At 48.6% G+C, this 14,450-nt stretch overlaps 1 protein-coding gene across 3 annotated transcripts in view; it reads left to right on the top strand.

Moving 5' to 3' along the window:
* Positions 1 to 14,450, top strand: part of LOC128690838 (homeobox-like protein HDP1) — a 67,922-nt gene that overhangs the window by 14,763 nt on the left and 38,709 nt on the right. For 2 of the 3 annotated variants that reach the window (XM_070088215.1, XM_070088212.1), the window contains exon 3: positions 7,850 to 10,716. In XM_070088215.1, coding sequence (XP_069944316.1) covers positions 7,850 to 10,716 — 2,867 coding nt within the window. The remainder of the gene's footprint in view (positions 1 to 7,849; positions 10,717 to 14,450) is intronic. The other variant, XM_070088214.1, reaches the window with a different exon arrangement.

Genomic DNA, 14,450 nt, shown 5'->3' with positions numbered 1-14,450 from the left:
ATAACTGAGTGCCAGCAGCGGAGATAACTGAGTGCCAGCAGCGGGGATAACTGAGTGCCAGCAGCGGGGATAACTGAGTGCCAGCAGCGGAGATAACTGAGTCCCAGCAGCGGAGATAACTGAGTCCCAGCAGAGGGGATAACTGAGTGCCAGCAGCGGAGATAACTGAGTGCCAGCAGCGGGGGTAACTGAGTGCCAGCAGCGGTGATAACTGAGTGCCAGCAGAGGGGATAACTGAGTGCCAGCAGCGGAGATAACTGAGTCCCAGCAGCGGGGATAACTGAGTGCCAGCAGAGGGGATAACTGAGTCCCAGCAGCGGAGATAACTGAGTGCCAGCAGCGGGGATAACTGAGTGCCAGCAGCGGGGATAACTGAGTGCCAGCAGCGGACATAACTGAGTCCCAGCAGCGGAGATAACTGAGTCCCAGCAGAGGGGATAACTGAGTCCCAGCAGCGGAGATAACTGAGTGCCAGCAGCGGGGATAACTGAGTGCCAGCAGCGGAGATAACTGAGTGCCAGCAGCGGAGATAACTGAGTCCCAGCAGCGGAGATAACTGAGTCCCAGCAGCGGTGATAACTGAGTGCCAGCAGCGGTGATAACTGAGTGCCAGCAGCGGGGATAACTGAGTGCCAGCAGCGGAGATAACTGAGTGCCAGCAGCGGGGATAACTGAGTCCCAGCAGCGGGGATAACTGAGTGCCAGCAGCGGGGATAACTGAGTGCCAGCAGCGGGGATAACTGAGTGCCAGCAGCGGTGATAACTGAGTCCCAGCAGCGGTGATAACTGAGTGCCAGCAGCGGTGATAACTGAGTGCCAGCAGCGGGGATAACTGAGTGCCAGCAGCGGTGATAACTGAGTGCCAGCAGCGGGGATAACTGAGTCCCAGCAGCGGGGATAACTGAGTCCCAGCAGCGGGGATAACTGAGTGCCAGCAGCGGGGATAACTGAGTGCCAGCAGCGGGGATAACTGAGTGCCAGCAGCGGTGATAACTGAGTGCCAGCAGCGGTGATAACTGAGTGCCAGCAGCGGGGATAACTGAGTCCCAGCAGCGGTGATAACTGAGTGCCAGCAGCGGGGATAACTGAGTGCCAGCAGCGGTGATAACTGAGTGCCAGCAGCGGTGATAACTGAGTGCCAGCAGCGGGGATAACTGAGTCCCAGCAGCGGTGATAACTGAGTGCCAGCAGCGGAGATAACTGAGTGCCAGCAGCGGAGATAACTGAGTCCCAGCAGCGGGGATAACTGAGTGCCAGCAGCGGAGATAACTGAGTGCCAGCAGCGGGGATAACTGAGTCCCAGCAGCGGAGATAACTGAGTGCCAGCAGCGGTGATAACTGAGTGCCAGCAGCGGAGATAACTGAGTGCCAGCAGCGGAGATAACTGAGTGCCAGCAGCGGAGATAACTGAGTGCCAGCAGCGGGGATAACTGAGTCCCAGCAGCGGAGATAACTGAGTGCCAGCAGCGGTGATAACTGAGTGCCAGCAGCGGTGATAACTGAGTGCCAGCAGCGGAGATAACTGAGTGCCAGCAGCGGAGATAACTGAGTGCCAGCAGCGGGGATAACTGAGTGCCAGCAGCGGAGATAACTGAGTGCCAGCAGCGGTGATAACTGAGTGCCAGAAGCGGAGATAACTGAGTGCCAGCAGCGGAGATAACTGAGTGCCAGCAGCGGAGATAACTGAGTGCCAGCAGCGGTGATAACTGAGTGCCAGCAGCGGAGATAACTGAGTGCCAGCAGCGGAGATAACTGAGTGCCAGCAGCGGGGATAACTGAGTCCCAGCAGCGGAGATAACTGAGTGCCAGCAGCGGAGATAACTGAGTGCCAGCAGCGGTGATAACTGAGTGCCAGCAGCGGAGATAACTGAGTGCCAGCAGCGGTGATAACTGAGTGCCAGCAGCGGTGATAACTGAGTGCCAGCAGCGGGGATAACTGAGTGCCAGCAGCGGAGATAACTGAGTGCCAGCAGCGGTGATAACTGAGTGCCAGCAGCGGAGATAACTGAGTGCCAGCAGCGGGGATAACTGAGTGCCAGCAGCGGAGATAACTGAGTGCCAGCAGCGGTGATAACTGAGTGCCAGCAGCGGAGATAACTGAGTGCCAGCAGCGGAGATAACTGAGTGCCAGCAGCGGAGATAACTGAGTGCCAGCAGCGGAGATAACTGAGTGCCAGCAGCGGTGATAACTGAGTGCCAGCAGCGGAGATAACTGAGTGCCAGCAGCGGAGATAACTGAGTGCCAGCAGCGGGGATAACTGAGTCCCAGCAGCGGAGATAACTGAGTGCCAGCAGCGGAGATAACTGAGTGCCAGCAGCGGTGATAACTGAGTGCCAGCAGCGGAGATAACTGAGTGCCAGCAGCGGTGATAACTGAGTGCCAGCAGCGGTGATAACTGAGTGCCAGCAGCGGGGATAACTGAGTGCCAGCAGCGGGGATAACTGAGTCCCAGCAGCGGTGATAACTGAGTGCCAGCAGCGGAGATAACTGAGTGCCAGCAGCGGGGATAACTGAGTGCCAGCAGCGGTGATAACTGAGTGCCAGCAGCGGTGATAACTGAGTGCCAGCAGCGGTGATAACTGAGTGCCAGCAGCGGGGATAACTGAGTGCCAGCAGCGGTGATAACTGAGTGCCAGCAGCGGTGATAACTGAGTGCCAGCAGCGGGGATAACTGAGTCCCAGCAGCGGTGATAACTGAGTGCCAGCAGCGGTGATAACTGAGTCCCAGCAGCGGTGATAACTGAGTGCCAGCAGCGGCGATAACTGAGTGCCAGCAGCGGTGATAACTGAGTGCCAGCAGCGGTGATAACTGAGTGCCAGCAGCGGGGATAACTGAGTCCCAGCAGCGGTGATAACTGAGTGCCAGCAGCGGGGATAACTGAGTGCCAGCAGCGGTGATAACTGAGTGCCAGCAGCGGTGATAACTGAGTGCCAGCAGCGGTGATAACTGAGTGCCAGCAGCGGGGATAACTGAGTGCCAGCAGCGGAGATAACTGAGTGCCAGCAGCGGTGATAACTGAGTGCCAGCAGCGGGGATAACTGAGTCCCAGCAGCGGGGATAACTGAGTGCCAGCAGCGGGGATAACTGAGTCCCAGCAGCGGTGATAACTGAGTGCCAGCAGCGGGGATAACTGAGTGCCAGCAGCGGGGATAACTGAGTGCCAGTAGCGGGGATAACTGAGTGCCAGCAGCGGGGATAACTGAGTGCCAGCAGCGGAGATAACTGAGTGCCAGCAGCGGAGATAACTGAGTGCCAGCAGCGGGGATAACTGAGTCCCAGCAGCGGGGATAACTGAGTGCCAGCAGCGGAGATAACTGAGTGCCAGCAGCGGAGATAACTGAGTCCCAGCAGCGGTGATAACTGAGTGCCAGCAGCGGGGATAACTGAGTGCCAGCAGCGGTGATAACTGAGTGCCAGCAGCGGGGATAACTGAGTGCCAGCAGCGGAGATAACTGAGTGCCAGCAGCGGAGATAACTGAGTGCCAGCAGCGGAGATAACTGAGTGCCAGCAGCGGTGATAACTGAGTCCCAGCAGCGGGGATAACTGAGTGCCAGCAGCGGTGATAACTGAGTGCCAGCAGCGGGGATAACTGAGTGCCAGCAGCGGGGATAACTGAGTGCCAGCAGCGGGGATAACTGAGTGCCAGCAGCGGGGATAACTGAGTGCCAGCAGCGGGGATAACTGAGTGCCAGCAGCGGGGATAACTGAGTGCCAGCAGCGGTGATAACTGAGTGCCAGCAGCGGGGATAACTGAGTGCCAGCAGAGGGGATAACTGAGTGCCAGCAGCGGGGATAACTGAGTGCCAGCAGCGGGGATAACTGAGTGCCAGCAGCGGGGATAACTGAGTGCCAGCAGAGGGGATAACTGAGTCCCAGCAGCGGAGATAACTGAGTGCCAGCAGCGGGGATAACTGAGTGCCAGCAGCGGAGATAACTGAGTGCCAGCAGCGGGGATAACTGAGTGCCAGCAGAGGGGATAACTGAGTGCCAGCAGCGGAGATAACTGAGTCCCAGCAGCGGAGATAACTGAGTGCCAGCAGCGGTGATAACTGAGCGCCAGCAGCGGGGATAACTGAGTGCCAGCAGAGGGGATAACTGAGTGCCAGCAGCGGAGATAACTGAGTGCCAGCAGCGGTGATAACTGAGTGCCAGCAGCGGTGATAACTGAGTGCCAGCAGCGGTGATAACTGAGTCCCAGCAGCGGGGATAACTGAGTGCCAGCAGCGGGGATAACTGAGTGCCAGCAGCGGGGATAACTGAGTGCCAGCAGCGGGGATAACTGAGTGCCAGCAGCGGGGATAACTGAGTCCCAGCAGCGGGGATAACTGAGTGCCAGCAGCGGGGATAACTGAGTGCCAGCAGCGGGGATAACTGAGTGCCAGCAGCGGTGATAACTGAGTGCCAGCAGCGGTGATAACTGAGTGCCAGCAGCGGAGATAACTGAGTGCCAGCAGCGGGGATAACTGAGTGCCAGCAGCGGGGATAACTGAGTCCCAGCAGCGGGGATAACTGAGTGCCAGCAGCGGGGATAACTGAGTGCCAGCAGCGGGGATAACTGAGTGCCAGCAGCGGTGATAACTGAGTGCCAGCAGCGGTGATAACTGAGTGCCAGCAGCGGTGATAACTGAGTGCCAGCAGCGGGGATAACTGAGTCCCAGCAGCGGGGATAACTGAGTGCCAGCAGCGGAGATAACTGAGTGCCAGCAGCGGAGATAACTGAGTGCCAGCAGCGGAGATAACTGAGTGCCAGCAGCGGAGATAACTGAGTGCCAGCAGCGGAGATAACTGAGTGCCAGCAGCGGAGATAACTGAGTGCCAGCAGCGGAGATAACTGAGTGCCAGCAGCGGAGATAACTGAGTGCCAGCAGCGGGGATAACTGAGTGCCAGCAGCGGGGATAACTGAGTGCCAGCAGCGGGGATAACTGAGTGCCAGCAGCGGTGATAACTGAGTGCCAGCAGCGGTGATAACTGAGTGCCAGCAGCGGAGATAACTGAGTGCCAGCAGCGGAGATAACTGAGTGCCAGCAGCGGAGATAACTGAGTGCCAGCAGCGGAGATAACTGAGTGCCAGCAGCGGTGATAACTGAGTGCCAGCAGCGGAGATAACTGAGTGCCAGCAGCGGAGATAACTGAGTGCCAGCAGCGGGGATAACTGAGTGCCAGCAGCGGAGATAACTGAGTGCCAGCAGCGGTGATAACTGAGTGCCAGCAGCGGTGATAACTGAGTGCCAGCAGCGGTGATAACTGAGTGCCAGCAGCGGAGATAACTGAGTGCCAGCAGCGGAGATAACTGAGTGCCAGCAGCGGAGATAACTGAGTGCCAGCAGCGGTGATAACTGAGTGCCAGCAGCGGTGATAACTGAGTGCCAGCAGCAGGGGATAACTGAGTCCCAGGAGCGGGGATAACTGAGTGCCAGCAGCGGGGATAACTGAGTGCCAGCAGCGGGGATAACTGAGTGCCAGCAGCGGGGATAACTGAGTGCCAGCAGCGGGGATAACTGAGTGCCAGCAGCGGGGATAACTGAGTGCCAGCAGCGGGGATAACTGAGTGCCAGCAGCGGGGATAACTGAGTGCCAGCAGCGGGGATAACTGAGTGCCAGCAGCGGGGATAACTGAGTGCCAGCAGCGGGGATAACTGAGTGCCAGCAGCGGGGATAACTGAGTGCCAGCAGCGGGGATAACTGAGTGCCAGCAGCGGGGATAACTGAGTGCCAGCAGCGGGGATAACTGAGTGCCAGCAGCGGGGATAACTGAGTGCCAGCAGCGGGGATAACTGAGTGCCAGCAGTGCCAGCAGCGGGGATAACTGAGTTCCAGCAGCGGGGATAACTGAGTGCCAGCAGCGTGGATAACGGAGTGCCAGCAGCGGGGATAACTGAGTGCCAGCAGCGGGGATAACTGAGTGCCAGCAGCGGGGATAACTGAGTGCCAGCAGAGGGGATAACTGAGTGCCAGCAGCGGGGATAACTGAGTGCCAGCAGCGGGGATAACTGAGTGCCAGCAGCGGGGATAGCTGAGTGCCAGCAGCGGGGATAGCTGAGTGCCAGCAGCGGGGATAACTGAGTGCCAGCAGAGGGGATAACTGAGTGCCAGCAGCGGAGATAACTGAGTGCCAGCAGAGGGGATAACTGAGTGCCAGCAGCGGGGATAACTGAGTGCCAGCAGCGGGGATAACTGAGTGCCAGCAGCGGGGATAGCTGAGTGCCAGCAGCGGGGATAGCTGAGTGCCAGCAGCGGGGATAACTGAGTGCCAGCAGAGGGGATAACTGAGTGCCAGCAGCGGGGATAACTGAGTGCCAGCAGAGGGGATAACTGAGTGCCAGCAGCGGAGATAACTGAGTGCCAGTAGCGGGAACAACAAGAGAACATAGTCGGAAACAGAAGAAACAGTGAACCACAACTGATATTGGAAAAAAAATTCTGGACAAGATTGGTTGATCAACTGAATCATTGTGATGATGACGCAACAAGTGCTACAGTTAGGGGAAAATTAATATATATATATATATATATATATATATATATATATATATATATATATATATATATATATATATATATATATATATATATATATATATATATATATATATATATATATATATATATATATATATATATATATATATATATATATATATATATATATATATATATATATATATATATATATATATATATATATATATATATATATATATATATATATATATATATATATATATATATATATATATATATATACACACACACACACACACAGATAGATGAGGGAACACGACGAGCATGACTCTACTACTGAAACTCCAAATAGGAAACAGCAGGAAAGTAAATAATTAAAACAGCCTCACACACGCTAACAAAACTAAATATACACAGGCATTCATATACACAGGCATCTATACATGCATACATACACACATACATATGCATACCTTTTTTCCTATTTTGCTGCACAGGAATTTTATGAGAGCCGTGCACTGTTCCTCTAGCGTGCGTCCAGGTAGAAGAGGCTGTTCTTATAGGATACAGGGATATTCGGATCGTGTTCGAATGGTATACAATACCGACAAGATGAGATTAAGACACATGTGCAACATCTGGGTATCTTTATTTTAGACGTTTCGCCATCCAGTGGCTTTATCAATACAAATTCTAGGACATAACTTGAAGACAGTAGAACTATGTACAGAAGATGAGGTAATCAGTCCCTCAACCTAGGAGTAGGTGCAAAGAGCACCATAGTCGTGGTGCTCTTCGCACCTACTCCTAGGTTGAGGGACTGATTACCTCATCTTCTGTACATAGTTCTACTGTCTTCAAGTTATGTCCTAGAATTTGTATTGATAAAGCCACTGGATGGCGAAACGTCTACAATAAAGATACCCAGATGTTGCACATGTCGATATTCGGATCGCAGAGGTAGAGGGGGCTGAGCTTGTGAGATACAGGGATACCTTTCTCGAATCACAGAGGTAGAGGGTGGACTGGGCTAATGGGATACGGGATACCTTTCTGGGATGCAGAGGAGTCAAGGCTTATATAACACGGAGAGACCTTCCTCTGATCACTAAGGTAGAAGAGGCTGGGCTTCACGATACTAGGATATCTTCCTCAGATCACAGAGGTAAAGGAGGCTGAGCTTGTGGGATACGAGGAAGCCTTGTTCAGATCACGTAGCCGCTGAAACACATCTGTTTCCTTCGGTGTTTCAGGGGGGCCCCGCAAGTGACTAACTCCTCGTGAGAGAGAGGTGAGTGAAGCAAGATATTGGCATCTCCCTCAGTAATGTCATTGACATGCATAGCTTTCTCACATGTTCTATCTTTTTTTTTTCATTTTCAGGGTGCAAGTCCCAGAAGAAACTAAAAGGTGGCAAGAAAGCTAAGGCCAGATACAAGAGAGACAGGGGCTGTAAGAGTGACAGGGACTGCAAGAGTGACAGGGACTGCAAGAGTGACAAGGGCCAGGAGAGTGAAAAGAGACAGACAATTGACAACAGGCTTAGGAGTGACGGTAGGAATAAAAGCTACAAGGTTGACAGAGGCAACAAGGGTGGTAGAAGCAACAAAGTTTACAGAAGCAACAAGGTTGACAGAAGCAACAAGGCTGACAGAAGCAACAAGGTTGACAGAAGCAACAAGGCTGACAGAAGCAACATGGTTGATAGAAGCAACGAGGTTGACAGAATCAACAAGGGTAACAGAAGCAACAAGGTTGACAGAAGCAACAAGGTTGATAGAATCAACAAGGGTAACAGAGGCAACAGGGTTGACAGAAGCAACAAGGCTGACAGAAGCAACAAGGGTAACAGAAGCAACAGGGTTGACAGAATCAACAAGGGTAACAGAAGCAACAAGGCTGACAGAAGCAACAAGGCTGACAGAATCAACAAGGGTAACAGAAGCAACAGGGTTGACAGAATCAACAAGGGTAACAGAAGCAACAAGGTTGATAGAAACAACAAGGTTGACAGAATCAACAAGGTTGACAGAAGCAATAAGGTTGACAGAATCAACAAGGTTGACAGAAGCAACAAGGTTGACAGAATCAACAAGGTTGACAGAAGCAACAAGGTTGACAGAATCAACAAGGGTGACAGAAGCAACAAGGTTGACAGAATCAACAAGGGTAACAGAAGCAACAAGGTTGACAGAATCAACAAGGGTGACAGAAGCAACAAGGTTGACAGAATCAACAAAGGTAACAGAAGCAACAAGGTTGACAGAATCAACAAGGGTAACAGAAGCAACAAGGTTGACAGAATCAACAAGGGTAACAGAAGCAACAAGGTTGACAGAATCAACAAGGTTGACAGAAGCAACAAGGTTGATAGAAGCAACAAGGTTGACAGAAGCAACAAGGTTGACAGAATCAACAAGGATAACAGAAGCAACAAGGTTGACAGAAGCAACAAGGTTGACAGAAGCAACAAGGTTGATAGAAGCAACAAGGTTGACAGAAGCAACAAGGGTAACAGAAGCAACAAGATTGACAGAAGCAACAAGGTTGACAGAAGCAACAAGGTTGATAGAAGCAACAAGGTTGACAGAAGCAACAAGGTTGACAGAAGCAACAAGGTTGATAGAAGCAACAAGGTTGACAGAATCAACAAGGTTGACAGAAGCAACAAGGTTGACAGAATCAACAAGGGTAACAGAAGCATCAAGGTTGACAGAAGCAACAAGGTTGACAGAAGCAACAAGGCTGATAGAAGCAACAAGGTTGACAGAATCAACAAGGTTGACAGAATCAACAAGGGTAACAGAAGCAACAAGGTTGACAGAAGCAACAAGGGTAACAGAAGCAACAAGGTTGACAGAAGCAACAAGGGTAACAGAAACAACAAGGTTGACAGAAGCAACAAGGGTAACAGAAGCAACAAGGTTGACAGAAGCAACAAGGTTGACAGAAGCAACAAGGTTGATAGAAGCAACAAGGTTGACAGAATCAACAAGGTTGACAGAAGCAACAAGGTTGATAGAAGCAACAAGGTTGACAGAAGCAACAAGGTTGATAGAAGCAACAAGGTTGACAGAATCAACAAGGTTGACAGAAGCAACAAGGTTGACAGAAGCAACAAGGTTGATAGAAGCAACAAGGTTGACAGAATCAACAAGATGGACAGAAGCAACAAGGTTGATAGAAGCAACAAGGTTGACAGAATCAACAAGGTTGACAGAAGCAACAAGGTTGACAGAAGCAACAAGGTTGATAGAAGCAACAAGGTTGACAGAAGCAACAAGGTTGACAGAAGCAACAAGGGTAACAGAAGCAACAAGGTTGACAGAAGCAACAAGGTTGACAGAAGCAACAAGGGTAACAGAAGCAACAAGGTTGACAGAAGGAACAAGGGTAACAGAAGCAACAAGGTTGACAGAAGCAACAAGGTTGACAGAATTAACAAGGCTGACAGAAGCAACAGGGTTGATAGAAGCAACAAGGTTGACAGAAGCAACAAGGTTGACAGAATCAACAAGAGTAACAGAAGCAACAAGGTTGACAGAATCAACAAGGTTGACAGAATCAACAAGGGCAACAGAATCAACAAGGTTGACAGAATCAACAAGGGCAACAGAAGCAACAAGGTTGACAGAAGCAACAAGGGTAACAGAAGCAACAAGGTTGACAGAAGCAACAAGGGCAACAGAAGCAACAAGGGCAACAGAATCAACAAGGTTGACAGAATCAACAAGGGTAACAGAAGCAACAAGGTTGACAGAAGCAACAAGGGTAACAGAAGCAACAAGGTTGACAGAAGCAACAAAGGTAACAGAAGCAACAAGGTTGACAGAAGCAACAAGGTTGACAGAAGCAACAAGGTTGACAGAAGCAACAAGGTTGACAGAAGCAACAAGGTTGACAGAAGCAACAAGGGTAACAGAAGCAACAAGGTTGACAGAAGCAACAAGGTTGACAGAAGCAACAAGGTTGACAGAAGCAACAAGGTTGACAGAAGCAACAAGGTTGACAGAAGCAACAAGGTTGACAGAAGCAACAAGGTTGACAGAAGCAACAAGGGTAACAGAAGCAACAAGGTTGACAGAAGCAACAATGGTAACAGAAGCAACAAGGTTGACAGAAGCAACAAGGTTGACAGAAGCAACAAAGTTAACAGGAGCCACAAAGCTGAGAGGAGCCACGAGGCTGACAAGAACCAGCAGAGTGACTGGAGAAGCCACTACAGTCCCCAGAGAGAGACTCACCTCAAGGTAAGTTGTCTTACTCACTTCTTACTGTCAACCACTTCCAAGCAACAGGTTTTACGATTTACATAACACACAAGATAGTTTACAAATTAAAACATTACTTAACACAAGTGACCTCTACGATAAACGTAGCATAAAAGATAATATAGTCATTAAAACGTCACGTAACACAGGTGGTAACTTGCCAGTTTAAACTTTACATAACACAAAAGTTAACTTAGAATTAATAACCCAGTATATTTATGACTGACGTCGATCCATTTATGATCAAATATGAAATTAGATAAATAGGGTTTTTTCTGTCCTGTAAGTCTGAATTATCAAATAACCTTTAATTTTTCTAAGCTTATCAAGGGAAAATTTTGATGCCTATTTCGACCGAAAGTCTCAGTGATGAATATGTTAAATTTAAAAAAAAGAATTGCCGTGCTACGTAGATTAAAAATCGTACACCTTCTATATTCACTAAGAAATACGCAACTCTAGGTATATATATATATATATATATATATATATATATATATATATATATATATATATATATATATATATATATATATATATATATATATATATATATATATATATATATATATATATATATATATATATATATATATATATATATATATATATATATATATATATATATATATATATATATTATATTATATATCTATATACTACCTGAAGTATACCTGGAGAGGGTTTCGGGGGTTAACGCCCCCGCGGTCCGGTCTGAGACCAGGCCTCGTGGTGGATCAGGGTCTGATCAACCAGGCTGTTATTGCTGGCCACACGCAAACTGACGTACGAACCATAGTCCGGCTGGCCAGGCACTAACTTCAGGTGCCTGTCCAGCGCCTTCTTGAAAACAGCCTGGGGTCTATTGGTAGTCCCCCTTATGTATACTGGAAGGCATGGGCCATGACACTTATTGTATTGTCGCTCAGTGTACTCGTGGAGCCCCTGCTTTTCATTGGTTGGATGTTGAATCTCCTACCGAGTCTTTTGCTCTCACAGGGAGTGATTTTCGTGTGCAAGTTTGGTACCACTCCCTTTAGGATTTTCCAAAAGTATATTATCATGTATCTTTCTCACCTGCGTTCCAGGGAATACAAATCAAGGGACTTCAACCTTTTCCACTAATTTAGGTACTTTACTGTACTTATGTGTGCCGTGAAAGTTCTTTGTACACTTTCCAGGTCAGCAATTTCGCCTGCCTTGAAGAGGGCAGTTAGTGTACAGCAGCATTCCAATCTAGAGAGAACAAACGATTTGAAGAGAATCATCATGGACTTGGCATCCCTAGTTTTGAAGGTTCTCATTATCCATCCTATCATTTTTCTAGCAGATGCGGTAGATACATTGGTGTGGTCTTTGAAGGTGAGATCCTCTGACATTATTGCTCCCAGGTCCTTCACATTGTATGGTCAGAATTTGTTGTATACCCTGGTACAGTTTTAATTTCCTCAAGTTTTCCATATTTGAGCAATTGAAATTTCTCTTCATTGAACTTTATATTGTTTTGAGAGGCCTATTTGAAGATTCGGTTGATGTCCGCTTGGAGTCTTGCGGTGTCTTCGATGGAGGACACTGTCATGCAATTCGGGTGTCATCTGCAAAGGAAGACATGGGACTATGGCTTACATCTCTGGAGCACTGTCCTCCAGGACAACACTAGCACCCTCTGGAGCAGTGTTCTCCAGGACAACACTAGCACCCTCTGGAGCAGTGTTCTCCAGGACAACACTAGCACCCTCTGGAGCAGTGTCGTCCACGACAACACTAGCACCCTCTGGAGCACTGTCCTCCAGGACAACACTAGCACCCTCTGGAGCACTGTCCTCCAGGACAACACTAGCACCCTCTGGAGCACTGTCCTCCAGGACAACACTAGCACCCTCAGGAGCACTGTCCTTCAGGACAACACTAGCACCTTCTGGAGCAGTGTCCTCCAGGACATCACTAGCACCCTCTGGAGCACTGTCCTCCAGGACAACACTAACACCCTCTGGAGCGTTGTCCTAGAGGACAACACTAACACCCTCTGGAGTACTGTCCTCCAGGACAACACTAGCACCCTCCGGAGCACTGTCTTCCAGGACAACACTACCACCCTCTGGAGCACTGTCCTTCAGGACAACACTAACACCCTCTGGAGCACTGTCCTCCAGGACAGCACTAGCCCTCTGGAGCACTGTCTTCCAGGACAAAACTAGCACCCTCTGGAGCATTGCCCTCCAGGACAGCACTAGCACCCTCTGGAGCACTGTCCTCCAGGACAAAACTAGCACCCTCTGGAGCACTGTCCTCCACGACAAAACTAGCACCCTCTGGAGCACTGTCCTCCAGGACAAAACTAGCACTCTCTGGAGCACTGTCCTCCAAGACAGCACTAGCCCTCTGGAGCACTGTCTTCCAGGACAAAACTAGCACCCTCTGGAGCATTGCCCTCCAGGACAGCACTAGCACCCTCTGGAGCACTGTCCTCCAGGACAAAACTAGCACCCTCTGGAGCAATGTCCTCCACGACAAAACTAGCACCCTCTGGAGCACTGTCCTCCAGGACAAAACTAGCACCCTCTGGACCACTGTCCTCCACGACAAAACTAGCACCCTCTGGAGCACTGTCCTCCAGGACAAAACTAGTACCCTCTGGAGAACTGTCGTCCAAGACAGCGCCATCCATCCCACACATTTTATTTTCCCAGGTGTCATACCAGGCTCACATGTCTTTCAAGAAGGATATTTTATTAGTGTTCTTATCTTTTAATATAGATGTAATTTTCTCCCACAGTGTATCTCGTTTGGGCAGACCTAAAAATATCTCTCTGATTTTATATCAAAGGTGGTCACTGGTTTAAAGTTCTCGCCTGACCCATGGGATCATTTACCACAAATATTGCATGCAATCCAGGTATGACTTCGTCTGTTACCCTTCTGCAGACTGCTCAGTTTTTCATGGTGGTGGTTATTTATAAGTGACACTTTACAACTCTTCTCACTAGCTAGTTTACAAGACTACTAAAAGTGTTTAGTTGTTAGTGTTTAACAGTTTTTTGACAGTTCTTCTGGGTAGACTGGTAAGGATAGGCTTGCTATATAAAAGAATTTTATATATGTATGTATGTATGTATGTATATATATATATATATATATATATATATATATATATATATATATATATATATATATATATATATATATATATATTATATATACATTATATATATATATATATATATATATATATATATATAACTATATAAGTCAACTAAAATGCCGGGAACAATGGGCTAGTAACCCCTTTTCCTGTAAAGATTACTAAAAAGAATAAGAAGAAGAAAATTGTCAAAGTGGGAAGTCTGAATGTGCGTGGATGTTGTGCAAATGATATGAAAGAAATGATTGTGGATGTTATGAATGAGAAGAAGCTGGATGTCCTGGCTTTAAGTGAAACAAAGCTGAAGGGGGTGGGAGAGTTTCAATGGAGAGGAATAAATGGGATTAGGTCAGGGGTTTCAAATAGAGTTAGAGCTAAAGAAGGAGTAGCAATAATGTTGAAGGATAAGCTATGGCAGGAAAAGAGGGACTACAAATGTATAAATTCAAGGATTATGTGGAGTAAAATAAAGATTGGATGTGAAAAGTGGGTTATAATAAGCGTGTATGCACCTGGAGAAGAGAGAAGTGTAGATGAGAGAGAGAGATTCTGGGAAATGTTGAGTGAATGC

This window comes from Cherax quadricarinatus, chromosome 24 (assembly GCF_038502225.1).
Source record: "Cherax quadricarinatus isolate ZL_2023a chromosome 24, ASM3850222v1, whole genome shotgun sequence".
Classification (NCBI taxonomy): Eukaryota; Metazoa; Arthropoda; class Malacostraca; order Decapoda; family Parastacidae; genus Cherax; species Cherax quadricarinatus.
The sequence above is the reverse complement of the archived record's forward strand: the minus strand, read 5'-3'. Positions and strand labels throughout refer to the sequence as shown.